General features: G+C 41.7%; 1 protein-coding gene across 4 annotated transcripts; it reads right to left on the reverse strand.

Moving 5' to 3' along the window:
* Positions 1 to 1,996: 1,996 nt before the first annotated feature.
* On the reverse strand, positions 1,997 to 14,277 carry RNF141 (ring finger protein 141). 4 transcript variants are annotated; one of them, XM_014876330.2, is made up of 6 exons: positions 14,189 to 14,277; positions 12,149 to 12,346; positions 10,619 to 10,727; positions 9,461 to 9,642; positions 6,366 to 6,473; positions 1,997 to 4,753 (listed from the first exon to the last, which is right to left on the reverse strand). In XM_014876330.2, the coding sequence occupies exons 2-6, from the start codon at positions 12,331 to 12,333 to the stop codon at positions 4,603 to 4,605; spliced, it is 735 nt and encodes a 244-aa protein (XP_014731816.1). In that variant the 5' UTR covers positions 12,334 to 12,346; positions 14,189 to 14,277; the 3' UTR covers positions 1,997 to 4,602. The 4 variants fall into 4 exon arrangements, with proteins under 4 accessions (XP_014731816.1, XP_014731814.1, XP_088031874.1 ...); XM_014876328.2 differs by having other exon boundaries at positions 12,149 to 12,349; positions 14,189 to 14,275; XM_088175748.1 differs by lacking the exon at positions 14,189 to 14,277 and adding an exon at positions 13,666 to 13,942.
* Positions 14,278 to 15,728: the final 1,451 nt, after the last annotated feature.

Raw genomic sequence — 15,728 nt, forward strand, 5'->3', positions numbered from 1 at the left:
CTGAGACAGCCTGTATAACAGTATAATATATATAGTGTAATACAGACAGCCTGTATAACAGTATAATATATATAGTGTATAATAATATAATATATATAGTGTAATACAGACAGTCTGTATAATAGTGAGACACCAACACCACTACTTCATTAATCATTCACCATGGCTGACAGGGACTGTCTCACATAAAAAGTAGTTTTTGAAGATCTGTTAAAATGGGTCAGAACCACATGAGCATGGAAGCACAGATTGTTGTATCAAACTCCTGCCTGCTTACATTTAGAAATTTCAGAGGTGCAGGTTTCCAAATACTTTGTGAAAACAACTAGCATTTTTAATTAGCATTTTGAACCAAAGAAGCGTGCTCATTTAATCACCTATTGGATTGGATTCTTCTTTCCAGCAGACCCACACTATCAAAGTTCTAGCCAGTTCACAAAACTGATAATTCCTTTTAATATTAGGCCTACAAACCCCATGCCCAGTGTTTACTATTTGAATTTTGATGGGTTAGTGAGGTAAGTAAAGATCTGCTAAACATCTTGGCAGCTCAGGCACAAAAACAGAATGTGCTGTCCTGTCCCTCAGGGATGTAACATTGGCTGGCTCAGAGTAAAATGTTACCTGGTGATCACACACTGTGGTCACTGGAAAAGCACACATCCCAGCACGAAAAGTTTTCAGTCCTTAAAAAATATTGCTGTATGATAAATTTAGGCATTGGAATCAAGCATCTGAAGAAATGACACTTAACAAAAATTCTGATACTTAAGACACAATCATAAAGCAGAATTCTGTTCAGCCATTTAAAACAGGTGAGGACAAAACCTCTGCCAAATTATCTTCAAAAGTGGTTTAACAACAGAAGCCCAGAGAAAATACTTAATTCCTGTCATATTACTTCCATTGCAGAGTGTGTGTGAATACAAAATTAAATTAAAGCATTATGTATATGCAGTGTAAGGATTAAGGCCAGCCAGGTTAACATACAGCTCCTACTGATGTCCAACATCCCGAGGGCTTCCTGAGGGGGCTGTTCTTCCAGAATCTGGCTGGATGCAAAGCACAAAGAACCAGAGCCAATATGTTCCTTCCAAGAAGAATGCACTTGGCACATACAGCTCTCCAGGGATGGGACTGAACAGCTCAGTTCAAACCTGTGACAGAGATCTCAGTGGTTGCCCTGGTTTCCAGAACTGGAGAGAGAATGGCTTAGAACACCTTTCTAATTCTGTATAGAATTTTCTTTAAAGGAAAGATAAGGAAGGTAAATATACCATTTCCCATGAAAAAAAAAAAAAAAAGAACCATGCCCATCACATTGATATGGTGCCTACACTTGAAACCTAGTAAATATAAAGGTTTGCTAATTGCTCTGGGTCACCTACCTCCTTGCTGTGCCTGTCAACTGGTCATTTATCCATTCTAAATTCCTGATCTGTTAATGAATTCCTCTCACATTTCTGCCTTGGCTTCGAAAGATCCAGACAGATAAGCCAAGTAACTAGACAGAGGAAAAAGTTACATTAATTACATATTTCAGTTCTTAAAACAAGGAAAAATTAAGAAAAAATATTCCAAACCTTAGCATTCTTAAACTTTAAAATACCATCAGAAACATGATGAAGTAACTTGGGGGAAAAGTGTTATCACACTTCTCTGAAAATAAAAATCCTTTCCCTGAACAAACCTGTTCCTCAATATTGTCCTCTAAGAATTAGAGTTGTTTAATTTTTCCTATCACTGCAAAACGTTTTAATTTATTTGTGTACCTACAAGAGGTCAAATCAGAGCAAGGTTTTGGGTTTTTTTGCAGAGCTTCATTGAGGTACCTTGCTGACACCACCCTTCAAAATTTAAGAGAGCTCTGACTCACAGTGCCACACTTTTAACCACACCACCTGTACAATGCAATTTTATTTGGATCAAAACTCAGTTTTCAGACTTCTGTGCTACTAAAGCCAAGAGATTCCTTAAGCTTAAAAGAACTCTGACGTTTCTTCCAAAGTAACTTTATTGCACAATTCATACACAAAGTTTAATATGAGGAATGTTCTTAGCTATTAAAACCATCTCTAATGCTTCAGTTACAATTTCACATTAAACCTGTAAGAAATGTTTGCTTAACACAAGAAAGTTAATTTGTTCTAATGCCCCCCACCAACAGCTATTTGCAGTAATTCACATTTTCAAGGTCTAGCTTTTGGAACTCATTGCCATGTCCATGCCAATGGATTCCTTTTCCAAAATTGTTTGCTGAATGTTGCACTTCAGACTAAGTAATACCAACCAGTACCAAACTAATAGTTTTTCAGTGTTAAAGTATCTATTTCTCCATATAACATACAGTACATATATTTTACAAGGCACACATTACAGTATCTACATCACAGCAGTGTGAATTACAGCAACTTAATTTAAAAAAGCTGTACAGAATACAAAGTTTACTTTTTCACTATTTAAATAATTTTTGCATTAGTTTATATTGTAATTGTCATTATGCTGCAATTAACAACCTGTTTGCATCATTAAAAAATTACATTTTAAGAAGTTCATTTAAGTTCTCAGCAGAAAGTCAACTTATAAAATCTCAGTTCAGAAGTATAATTCTTGAAGTACTTGAAAAATAAAGTTAGCTTGAAGCTTTCATTTAGATGTTCTTTCTGTTCCAGTGATATAAAAAGTTTAAAAAATTCAAAGGTTATTTGAAAGTTCTGAACATGGACTAATGCAAGCTCAAAAAGCAAAAAGAAACCAAACTGGTGCATTAGGAATATTTGCACATGTTTGAGTGGGAAATCCTGGGCCAGTAACAATTTCCAGCCCAAACAATAACCACCTTTATGCAACCAAACACTCCATACATTTACTGAAGAGTATCTCATTGCTATCAATGGCTTAAGAAAAGAGGAAAAATAAAATAAAGAGTTCTCAGCTATATACACTCCTAAAAGGATTTTTCCCCAGCTAAATACAGATTTACACACTAAGCCATACCAGCTCTCAGATGACAGACACATGAAGGCTATGCTGCTTCTCTGTCTTAAAACCTAGGATAAATTTGACAATGGTGTCACAAGCCAAGCTCAAATGGGTGCCATATGCTGTGCACATTCTTCAACAAATTGATACAATTAAGTTATTTTGTAGCCAATTAAGAAAAATAACCTAAATGTGCATATCTACATGTGCACATGCCTTTTAGTTCAGAACCTGTCTGTGACAAAAGGACTTAAGCCTTATGGCATCATGGAATTTTGACAGGAAAAATGCAGTCTCACAGTAAGCAAGATTTATGCTGATATTTCCTCAAATGCTACACTTGAATATTTTTACTTGAGGTTACTGAGTGAGAAAAAGTAGTATTTGTTAAGATATATATATATTTATAAATTAATTCTCTACAGTAGCCATTCATTTCCATAACACTACTTATGCATAAGAGGCTTAAGATGGGTTTCCTGAATACTAACAGTTTTAGACTGTCTAAACTCAGGTCTTTAAAGACTTTATTCTGTTAGACATAAAATACTGCTGCACTCCAGTTGTGATATCCCTTTCCAGGCTGTCACATGCACATCTCACTCTAAGCCACATTATTGTTAAAGTTTCCCTCTGCTACATGAAAGCATATTGCACTTGTAGATAGAAAGTAAAGCACCCTTGCTTAGATTATCACTTGTAACTCTTCATATACCTTTAAACTCTGATCTCATCACTTCAAAAACTCAAGAGGAGCAAATAAAACCACAGCATCAGACTAAACTACACATTTAAGTGCTATTTCAAATAAAGGCATTATCTTCATATATGCCCAATATTTAGAAATAAATTTAGCTGTTCTTTATCAAAAACTACTGAGAAACTGATTTACTGCTTTTAAGATTGTGTATGAAACTGTTTAATGTTTCCAAGCTAATAAGACTATGCTAAATATCGTTTTTTAAAAATGTTCTAAGAGATTAGTCTTTTTAGAAGAATAAGGGGAAGTGCACGAGTACATTTACAGACCTGCCTACACACTCTAAAACAGATTTAAAATAATTAATACTAAAAGTTGTTACAAATCAGATTAAGTGTCTGTAAACACTAAGAGCAGCAATAACTTCCTACTGAAGAACAGGCAGTGGGACATCTTCAAGTTTCAAGAGTAAAATTTCAAATTAGTAACAACTAGTGCTAACTCCTCATCTTTATCCACATTAGTTGTGAATAAGGGACTGCTCTTAAGGGTAGGAACTGTGAGGTCAAGCCATCTGCCATGGTTCATCTCTGCAGCAGTACACTGTGATGCTCAAACAGCAGTTTGCAGTTGTAGTTGTGCTGTTACAAGTTTCTTCATCGAGTAGTTGAATTGTTAATTAATATCAAACGCTGTTGTTAAAGTAAACCGTGTTAATGATCAAAGAATTTGCTGAAGAACAGTTTAATAATGAAGACTGCACACATATAGACTGCTCAGACACCCTGTGCTTTAGGAGAGCAGTGCAGACTCCCAGCAGCCAAGAGGAGAGGGAAAGGACAGACTGTGGAAGAACGGCGAGGAGAGGTAAGACAAAAAAACTTCAAGTGGTTGTGCCATGATCAGCGTGGTGGGCAGGGTCAGGGTCTGTGGGGCTGCCCAGCCTCATCCACCATGTTCAGGATGTAAGTGGCAATGTCATCTTCTGTAGGGGCCTCTGACACCACCCAGGAGTCTCCTGCCCCGGTCACCTGCCGGCGGCACACAGGACAGTTTCTGTGGCGGTCACTCCTGTGAGGAAGGCACAGAAAGGAGTGGTTTTCACTGATGGTCTCTTGCTGGTGAGAAAAAACCAAAAGAGCCCCGAAACGGACAAACAAAACCCAAACAAAAACCAACCCAGAGAGAACTTCAAGAATGATCATATTAACTGGATTAGGCCACCCATCTATTTTGTTTGTTTAAAAACTTCTTTCTTTGTGAGGGAGACTTCTTGAAGGGAGCTCCATTCTTTCAGTGAAAATTTGGAATCACATTCCTCCTAATCATTTGCTCAGGTCAGACAGGATGCATCAGGCTACCTGGCCAGAAAGTTTAAATGGAAATTCACTGTCTAAATTAATTCTTCCCATCTTCAGGAATTCAGCTGAGGTCCTTAGAAGTCAATCCCTACAGGCCTCTCTAGACAAAGAGAAGAAGGAGCCTTTTCCTGGGTCATGCAGCCCACAGAAGTTTAGAACTGGTCCCTCAGAGTTCCAACCCCCTCCACCACCTCAGGGCTCCCAAACACTTAAATTTGAGCTGGGAGCCTCTGTTATGCCTAAATTAAGAGAAGATCAACCTTAAAAATTACAGACCCCAAAAAAAGCATGGTGTAACTGGAACTTTGTGAGGAGTTCAGCGGATTCATCAGCCCAAGCAGCAAATAATCCACTCTCAAGCACAGTCACTAAACTAAGCCTTGTCTTGCTGACAGATGTTAGGATATTTTCCCAGAAGAGAGAAATGACTTGCTGTATTGAGATCCAGTGATTTTTTACAATGTTTTTTTCCTTGTGAAAACCTGGTGTTTGTTACAAAAGTAACTTCCTTGGTAAGTCTTCCAAAAAGCCACAAAACAAATTCTTATGCACAAATTATCTGTAAACCTATTTGCATTAACTAGCCAAAAAAACTCTTTTTCAACAGAGCAGGTCTGTGTTCCCCAATGCCAGATCCCCAGGACATCTCCCTCATCCTTGAAGGCCTGCATGGTCAGACAAGAGCTGTGTTCCTCCACAGAGGAATTTTTCTCTCCCACTTTTCCAATAATTGGTGTATCAGAGATGCAGAATCTGCAAAGGTGTAAAATTTACTGTGATGCTGAACATTGTAAGCTACATGTTACAGACTTACATTTGAAGGTGCTGCCATTGAGAAGAAATATCTTTCTGGAAGAGTCTGATATATTTAAATCAGTAAAGTGAAGTGAAAGCATAACATATGGAAAAAAATCCCTCTGATAGTCATTACCCAAGTAAGTGACAGACAGTCCAACTTGCCTTCATATTTGCACAGTCTTAACAAGCCTTAAATGAGATTTTGTGAAGCATAACATGCCAGCATCTGCATATACCATCTTCTCAAGTTTCTGAGCAAGACTGTAACAATTCAATTTTAGAAGAATAAAAAGATGTAAGAAATTACAAAACAAATGCTGAACAGCACTTTCACATCTCCTTTTTACAAAATTTCCTGCTTTCCTTCTGCTTCAGTCTGATTTTACTCAAGCTTATTATGCATTATATATACATTAACTTGGAAATATCTCCACACCTTAAATTATATGGCAACCATAGAATCTGTCAAACCAAACTGAAACATACATACTATAAAATAATTAATATCCTTTCATCTATATTACCATTTATCAATGCATTTCTGGCAGAAACTGTGAGCACACGGCAGGATTAAATCAGCACGTCCATCCATGCAGATGCAACATTCCTCTTCATCTGTCAGCTGTTTAACCCTGCAGAAGAGAAGACATTGTTTTCTTCCAGATGTTTGATATTTATGCCCCAGTAAGTACACCAGTTACTACATTTTCCATAATAATTAGTGATGGCCAGAAAGAAACACCTGTGTTTTTAATCTGTGAATGGACTACTTATGTCACCCCAGCCTAGGTCAGCAGAGAACTAAACTGAGCCAGAACGTGCATTAATTTTTTGTGTTAGTATTTGTGTCAGGTGCTTCTGGTGTTGCCAAGGGTTCTGTAAATCCCTTTTCATATCAACAAGGAAGTGTGAGGAGTTGTAAGTGCTTCATATCAGATGACTGAGCAGAAGAACAGAAATACTGTTTACATTAAAGGCAGGAGAAGAACCTGCCTTCCTGTCACTGCATGTAAGGCTGAACTAGTTCATCATGAACTTTGCCAAATTTCTGTGTGCTGGTTTATATCCTAGACAAAAACATGCATGTCAAGAGGATCCCTACCAGAATGCACATTCACTCATTTCAATGGCACCAAAATGCCAGCAGCTGAACTGCTCATTGATTGAAAAGGCTGATTTTAGCTTGCAATATGCTCCAAAGGATTGCTCCTCAGATTAGATTCTCAAAATGACTCTTACACAGCATTTCCAGTTAAACTCTCAGGTGTTTCTGTTGGTGGGGAAGTTTAAGAACTATCTTACTACCCAAGACAGATGTTGACATTTTATATCTTTTTCCCAAATAATAGGTATCTGTATCTAAAGCTCTTGACAGAAGTATCTCATAAATATTTGCACCATCAAGACTTCTCAAGTGCAGAAAGGTGCAGAGAATCCTCAGCTTTCACTGGCCTATCCAGACATGTAAAGTTTGCCATTTCATAGTCACAGCTCACATCCAAAACAACCAGGGAAGTGTTCTAAAGTGCTTGGGCTTTCCAAAAACCCTGATTTGGGAGTCCCTGTTCTGACCTGAGGGTCAGAGATAGGATTCTAGAAAAAATTGGTATTTCAGGAGTCAGTCCACCTTAATGTCAACTGACCAGATCATTTTTTCTTAGGCATCTAAGGCAGCTTGTCAAATAGAGATTTATTTTTGAACTGTACAGAATAGCCAGCTACTGAACAGCAGTCAACATGCCTTTGTTTTATCTTTCAGTAGATCCTTTTCAATTTGCTTTTGGAGAAATTACTCTAAAATTACAGATTTATTTTTTTTTTACAGATGGTAATTTGCATACAATGAGAACAACAGTTTCCAAGAAGCCTGTGTTCTTTAGACCTGTTCCCTCTCATTTTCCTCCCCATGCAATTCTGAGTCCTAACCTTTAATAGCACTTGAATTTCTGAGATTTGCTGGTGGCTATACAAGCAATTATACATGGCCTATTTATAAAGTTTCTGCAAAGTCAGCTTTAGTCACAGGGCTAAGGTCATGAAGAAACAGTAAAATAAAGGAGTGACAGACTGAGGAAATGCTTATCTCTTCATTATCAGAAAGCATAAACCACTTAGATGTATTTTGAATGCTCTGAATAGGAAGTGGATGTTGTAGAGACATGGGGTATTATTCTAGTGGAAAAAGTTAAGAAGAATGAAACAGATAACACTTGCTATTTTTAGATAGTGAAGGCCAACTTTGCAGAGCTGAAAATTGTCTAAAGGTGAGAAGAACTGAGAAAAATTGGTGGTTATCACAGAAAAATAAACAGATTTCATTGGTGTTCATTGAAGATGCTTCAGCCTGTATTTTCCTTAGCAACTTAAAAAACTTGGCTAAAACTCAAGCTCACCAAACTGCATCGTATTAGCAAAGTATAGTCATTTTTTATTTGTGACTGATACTGCCTCAAGTGATGAAGTTTATAAACAAGAAGAATGCTCATCTCCCCTGTCCCCAAGTCTGAAAAACTGAAAAAGAAATTCACATAGGAAACTTTTTCTTTTCCTCATTGACTTTAGCAATATATAAAGTTGTTTTGCATAAGTATCTGGGGTCTGTGTTGTTTGCTTTGTCTGTTTGAAGCAAAAGACCATTTCCAGCAAAACTTGTGTTCTGGTATAACCTCGAGAAAGCAATTTTCCTGTTCTTTCTCAAACATGTTCACAATTTACAGGAAATGAAATGAAAATAATACCTTCTGCAATCCACTAACTTAGAAAAACCAGTGGGCTCTCTGGAGTGACAACACAGGTGACCCCTTTTTCACGCCAAGAGCTCAAGTGTGACACCCAGGCTGTTTCATTAAAATACCTGGCTGCCAGCTCTGCACTGGTGAGCACAAAGAACTCTACCATTTACTACCTTTTCTTGTAAAGCCTAGCCCTACCTCACTTTAAACTGAGACAGAATCCTGAACTTATTCAGGAAAAGTAAGGAATTACTGGTAGCAGCTACACTTCCACACAGGGAAAGGGTGACAGGCTTCTTGCTGCTACATTCAGTTTGAACTGAAGTTATTGCAGGTGCTGACCTCAGTCTTTTGTTTTTCCTCTGGTTAACAAAGCAGAAGGTCAATGTGAGTGAGACAGTTCACATTTTTCCAGTCTTACAAGTTAAATTATTACCATGATTGATGGGTTTCTAGTGGCAACAGATGGGAACTTTCACATGCCAGAATGTAAGAGGAAGAGAAAGTTTAAGTGGAACAATAACAAAATCCGTTTAAACAAACACTGTCAACCCCCCCCGGATTTGTAGCTGCAGCTGATTCCATTTCCTCCCGTTTTCTTATTCAGGAGATTGAACATATACTATGTTTATATCAGAAGTGATCCCTAAAAGGGTTGTTCTGAAGCTAAGGCATGGTAACACCATATTCCAGGATTTCACCCAAGTGCACTGCAGCTCCCTTGGTGCAAGGGAATGTGTCTGCTCATGTTGGTGATGGTACAAAGCCTGCAGCTGCCAACAGCGAGCAGTTCTCATCACAGCAGGTATTTGTGGTTCAGGTTTGAAGCACAACTCCCAAAATGCTTTTGCTGTAACTGGGTGAGAAGCTGAAGTGTATCAAAATACCTTCCCATCCACAAGCTGGCCTGACACGAATTCAGAGACATCCAACTCTCAGCAGCTTCTTCAGAAGTACCACTCTGTGCAAGAACTCCTGCTGCTTGACTGGTGATGTCTTTATAAAGTTGAGTGAACTGATATAAGTTCAAGATTCTGGAAGCTTCCACGATGCCACTTGTTTTATTTATCTTAAGATACAAGAATTGTTTACAATTACTAATCAGACTTGAACTTGGCATTGCTCAGAATGTTTGTAAAGCACTACATTTCTCATGTAAGGCAGCAGTCCCTTCCTAAGTGTCCTTCATCACATTAACAGGCTGCAGTCTGCCTCAGCAAGAGCCAGGACTGCCCAGAGCTGCTGCAGCCTGAGGAACACCACAGGCAGCACACCACAATTTTAGGGCAAGGCAATTGCCATCACTACTCAAAAATGGATTCAGGTGTGAGTAGGGAGCTAACACCCAAAAAACTGGGCTGAACTTGGAAGCAAGCACAGGATAATCAGTCATTTGATATCTGAACTTAAAAATTGCCTACAGTGATGGCTGCCTTAATGAAACCTAGGGAGTAAACAGAAAACTACTAATTGTTGGTTTCAAACAGAGTTTAAGGGTTGCCTTGTTTAATCACATGTTAAGATTGCTCAAGGGATTCAGGATCATTAAAGGACTTCACCTGATAGAATAGAGGGGGAAAACTCCTCATTAGACAGAGAAAATTTTGTAAGTTTGTCATAAAATAAAACATTTAATCTTCAGACTGGTTTTCTAAGGGATCAGACTATGTACAGGCACACTAGCTCAACTAATAATACCTGGAAGACGTGATTAATTTCTACTACTAATTTCAAAATCTACAGTTTGCAGTTTGTTGTACCATTGGATTACTTGACTTCACAGATCACCTGAATATGTAACTGAAGGGCTCTAAGTGCTCCACTGGAAGGCATCATTCCTTTAAACTTAGTTATAAACATGTTTTTGTTGCTACGCTTTTTGCAGAAACTTAGAATTTACACTTAATTTATCTCCAACAGAATCTTTGAATGCATCATCTGTATCAAAACACATGTGGCAGGTATCGGATTTTACAAGTAAAAAACTGACAGCCCTCAAATCTTTGCATATAAACTGCCCATCAAATTCAAATATTCCCACTTACTTTGGTACATATTATCCTAACGATCACCTTCCAGAAAGCAGAAGAATCAGACCCAGGCTGCACTTCAAATAACAGATGTTTGTCTTGTCCAGAAGCCAATTTTGCAGTACTGAAACAAAGCAACATCAGTTTAAAGCCATGAGCTGGACCTGCAAAGATCAGCAACCTCAGCCAAGTGGGATTATTTATGGTTCACCTGTTTGCTCTCTATCCTTCAAAGAGATTTTACCAATACTGCCCAGGGGCATCAAAGTATAGAGTAATGACCTTCTAAGCATGTCACTGAATACACAATCCATTTCACTTTCAATTCCACAGCAAACTTCACAAAATGTCGTGCAAGTCTTTTGATCCAGCATCAGCAAGCAGGTGTACTTTATAGACATTTAAATTCATATATACTCTCACTGTTTATTACACTAATCACACTAATTGTCTCCAATCTGAAAAGGTTATTTCCTCAACAGGTATGTAAAAAATACCTCTGAATACCAGCAAATGCTGATGAGGTGTATTTTTGTTAGCATATATTAATAATGAAGTAGTCAGGTGAACGTGTCAAGTGACCTAAGATTTGTTTCTTTAATGGAACACAGACACAACAGTCTATTCCATAAGAATCAGAATGCATTCAGGCTTAAGTAAACACTGGAAATAAAGAAACCACTTGAATAACAGTATTTTGGAATGAATTATACTGATATATACCTGGAGTCTCAGGCAAAACATCAGGTTATGTTCTCCAAAACCTATTTATGTGTCTACCCAGAAGACAGCTATGTGTTCTTCAAGGTCATTCACAGAAGTATGACCCTCTCCAAGATAATTTCTAAACTGAATACAAATTCACATTTTAGTTCAACAGCAAACATTACAAAGCCCTTATCCACTTCATTTTATCGCTCTCATTTTATACCATAAATACAGGCTAAAAATGACAACGCTGCTTTTTTACTCATTTCCTTTTACTGTCATTGTACTGCTCAAACAAAAGGCAGGCTATGAAAAATCTGACAAAAAAGCAGCCTTTTGTTTGGGATTATCTAGGTCACTGGTTTGGGACAGTAAGATACATGTCACCCCTAATGAGGAGCAGCCTTGCATGTCTGCAGAGGTGACAAGGGATGGTCACAAACAGCTCTGCCTCTGCTGCCACCCTCCTCATGAAGATGTGCTGTCCCTACCAGGCTCCTATAGCTCCTTCCTACCCAAACCGAGGAGCAGACAGGAAGCAGCATTCCATCTTCAGGTGGGAGAACAATAAGGGACACAGGTGACACTAATGAAAACATGATGCTAAATCATCTCTTGTGAACTTTTAAGAGAGAGCAACATTTGCTAGAAGAAGAGTACTGGAGAAAAGGCTTTAAAGTATAATTACAACCATTATAAAAACATAAAGAAATGAAGGAAACATTTCAAAACCACCAGGCCAGTTCTGGCTTAGCCAGCACACAATAATATATTGCATACAAGGTTTCTGTAAAACACACACAAAAAAAATAAAGAAAGAAGCAAAGTAAGGCTTACATATCATTAAGTTCAGCTACTCTTCCCAGAAACTCTTCATAGGTTAGGAAACCACTTTCTTGAACCAAAGAGGCATGCTTTGCTACTTTTTCTGGCAACTTGTTAATTACAGTTTGTGTGTGGTTTGAAATCTGTTGACCCATGGTGAAGTTCTTCACCTCAGTTCTGTAGAGAGAAGTTCTCATTCACTTGTAGTCTCTGCTAAAAATATTTGAGAGAGTTACATTTGTGTGGTTTTGAGTGGCTACTCCCTTTCTTTTAGCCTACAGTAACTATTCCACAAGTAACAAAACTTGAACAGTCAGATTAGAAACAACACAGAACACTTTGAAGAGTCTGGAATGTTGCATTATAATCTTACTAAAAATGTACTATTTTGCTTACAGCAAAACTTCTATTAAATAGAGATATCTTTCCACACAGATTCAGCTCCAACACACATATAAATACATCCAGTGGAATGGAAAAAAAATCTTAAGATGACAATGGTAATTTATGACAATCTTTGTTTATTCTTAATATTTGTGCATGGGAATGTCAGAATATCTGCAAATAAGCATATCAATGTCTGTTTATACACAGACATCACATTAGGAACCAGCTTTCCTCATCAAACTTACACTGGCAGATCAAAAGAACTCCCACAGCATTCTGAAACTGGTAAGCCAAGGAATCCATGTCAGTACAAACCAATTTAGAGACCTCTCTATCTGCACAAAACCCTCGACTTTAGGATGTATTACAGAACTGACTTGCTCAAATGCCTCCAACTCCAACTTACTTCATCTTTCCTTCACACCCAAATGTTTTTCCCCGAAAGTTTGCCCAAGGATTAATGCCATGCCCTCCAACTATTTATCTACTTACTCCCCTTGATCCCTCTGCATTTTACTTCCCCTGAAACGCCTCTTTGCAGAGTTCATTGTTCATCATGCAAACCAGTTGTGTCAGGCCCTTTTAAGACTTCTACAGATAGAGGAGTGCAAGGGCAAGCAAACTGCAGAACATCCACCTGAGCTCAAACACGGAGCAATGTGACAGGAGCTGCGTTACCAGCCCCCGATGACACACATCACAGAGAAAGCAGCACTTTGCCCCGCAGGCAGCTGTAGCAGCACTCGGGCTTAACCCCAGCCAGAATAAAATTCACAGCTGTTGAGATCTCACCACGGTGTGAGAAAAACACATCACACCAAGCGAGCTCCTCTCAGACCATACCTATGCAATTTCACCACAGTAAGCTTCCAATTTATGGTTGGAATTGTGACCAATTTCTGTCCCCACACAGATATGCTTCCCCTCCAGCCACTTTTCCCTTTCCCGATGGCTCCAGTCGCTTCCTGCGCTGTTCTCCGGGGAGTTTGCGAGCGCACGCCCAGGCCACCCACGTCAACAGCACAACCTGTCACCTTCCAGACCCCTCCTCCCGGATCCCCAGCCCCGTGCTCCTCCGGGCCAGCACCGTGCCTCCTGCTCAGCACCCAAACCCCAGCACTGAAAACACTGGGGAAAAACACCTGCGAGGGTGCCCGCAGAACTGGATATCGGGAAAAGTTTCACCCCGAGGGTGGTCGAGCACTGGAAGAGTCTCCCCAGGGAAGTGGTGACAGCACCGAGCCTGAGAGAGTTCAAGAAGCGTCTGGACAACACTGAGGCACATGGGGTGACTCTTGGGGTGTCCCGTGAAGGGCCAGGAGTTGAACTTTCATCCCTATGAGTCCCCCTATGAAGTGTTCCCTCTAGTTCACCCCTCAAGACCCGACACACTCCGCGTCACCCACAGACCCACGAGGCGCCCCGAGCGGCGCGGACGGGCCCGGGCACAGCCCCTCATGGGCCTCGCCCGCCCTCCCCCGGTGCGGGCCCTCAGCGCCGGACGCGGGATGGGCCGCGCTCAGCCCGGCTGCGTCACGGCCGCCCCTCCCGCTCCCCCCGCCCGGCCCAGCCCTTCCCTTCCCGCACCCGCCGGCTTCCCCCGGGCCGGGCCTTGCGCTCGGCGCCGAGGGGCGGCAGGGGGCGGGTCCCTCCCGCCCCGCTCACCGCATCCCCGGCACGTCCCGCGGAGGAGCCGCCGCCGCCCCACGGGCACCGCAGCGCCGCGGCCGCTCCCCCGCGCCGCGCAGGCGCGCGCTCGGCGGCGGCGCGCGGGGGTGACGCAAGCCCGCGGCTCGCGCCGTTGCCGGGACACGGCGGACGCGGGGCCGGGAGCGGGACCGGGAATAGGACCGGGAACGGGACCGGGAATAGGACCGGGAACGGGACCGGGGCCCGAGGCGGCTCTGCCGTGCCGGCTCTGCCGTGCCGCTCACAGCACTCGTCGTCCTTCCCTCCGCCCTGGTCGCGGCTGTAAGGCCACTGCACGCAGGGCAGCCAGCGGTGGCGTTGTCGCTGAGCGGAGCGGGCCCCGCCACAACATGAATAGAATGACAGGATCAGTTAGGTTGGAAAAGACCTCTGAGATCAGCGAGTCCAAGCTGTGACACCGCCGTGTCAACCATGGCACTGAGTGCCACATCCACCTCCAGGGACCGTGACTCCACCACCTCCCCGGGCAGCCCATTCCGATGGCTGATCAACCTTTCTGTGAAGAAATTCCTGCTATTGCCGAACCTGAACCGCCTCTGGCACAGCCTATGTCCTCTCATCCTGTCCCTGCTTTCCTGGGAGAAGGGACCGAGCCCATCCTGGTTACAGCCTCCTTTCAGGCAGCTGTAGAGTGTGATAAGGTCATCCCTGAGCCTCCTTTTCTCCGGTCTGAACACGCCCGGCTCCCTCATCCCAGTTGTGCTCCCGACCCTTCCCCTTCTCTGGATTTGCTCCAGCCCCTCAATGTCCTTCCGAAGGGACCCAGATCTGGACACAGCACTCGAGGTGTGGCATCCCCAGTGCCCAGTACAGGGGACAGTCCCTGCCCTGCTCCTGCTGGCCACACTATTGCCCATTCTGACACACAGCAGAAGTGCTGTAGAGAGTTGGTTTATTTAAGAAACACTCTAATAGCTGCACTGACAAAAATGGGATCGCTTTTCACCTTGCTGCACTGCCCAGGGTTCACAGCGCCCTCACTCTTAACTATGATCTCTCTTAAATAGTGATTTAAATGATGCTGAATGGAGTCCGAGTGCCTGGCTCAGTGGGATCATCCCAGGCCACAGCTGCTGGTGCAAATCCCGGTCTGCAGGGAGGATGTGGGCGGTGGATGTGAGTGGCAAAGGTCAATGCTCACTGACCTTTGCACAAACAAACCCCAGCACCCATAAAGGACAACAAGCCATTGAGAAACAGACATCCTAGAACATCCTCTAGGTCATCCACATCCCGATGCTGCAATATTTAATTCTACTTTTTTTTTTTCCTTAATTTAAAGAGGAGAAAAGGAGTAGTACTTCCCCTTCCTGCCCGCTTCTGTTCACACATGGACACACGTACTTCCCACGGCAAAGGCATCCCTATATTCCAGGCAGGGATTGGGCTGGACTGGAAACCTTGTTGTATTTCCTGCAGTCCAAGCAGCCCTTTTGCCTAAGGTCAGCAAACATCTGTAGCCTCAGTGTGGGAATCTGAGTGGTGTTACCATCAA

The sequence above is a fragment of the Sturnus vulgaris genome, chromosome 18, assembly GCF_052056855.1.
Source record: "Sturnus vulgaris isolate bStuVul1 chromosome 18, bStuVul1.hap1, whole genome shotgun sequence".
Classification (NCBI taxonomy): Eukaryota; Metazoa; Chordata; class Aves; order Passeriformes; family Sturnidae; genus Sturnus; species Sturnus vulgaris.

What these genes read in the sequence shown, in the direction of transcription:
- RNF141 (XM_014876330.2), bottom strand. Translation starts at nt 12,333, where the DNA reads ATGAGAACTTCTCTCTACAGAACTGAGGTGAAGAACTTCACCATGGGT. An exon ending in GTAGCTGAACTTAATGATAT is followed by an intron (nt 10,728 to 12,148) that starts GTAAGCCTTACT and finishes GCTTTGTTTCAG; the next exon opens with TACTGCAAAATTGGCTTCTG. An exon ending in CAGAAATGCATTGATAAATG is followed by an intron (nt 4,754 to 6,365) that starts GTAATATAGATG and finishes CCTTCCTCACAG; the next exon opens with GAGTGACCGCCACAGAAACT.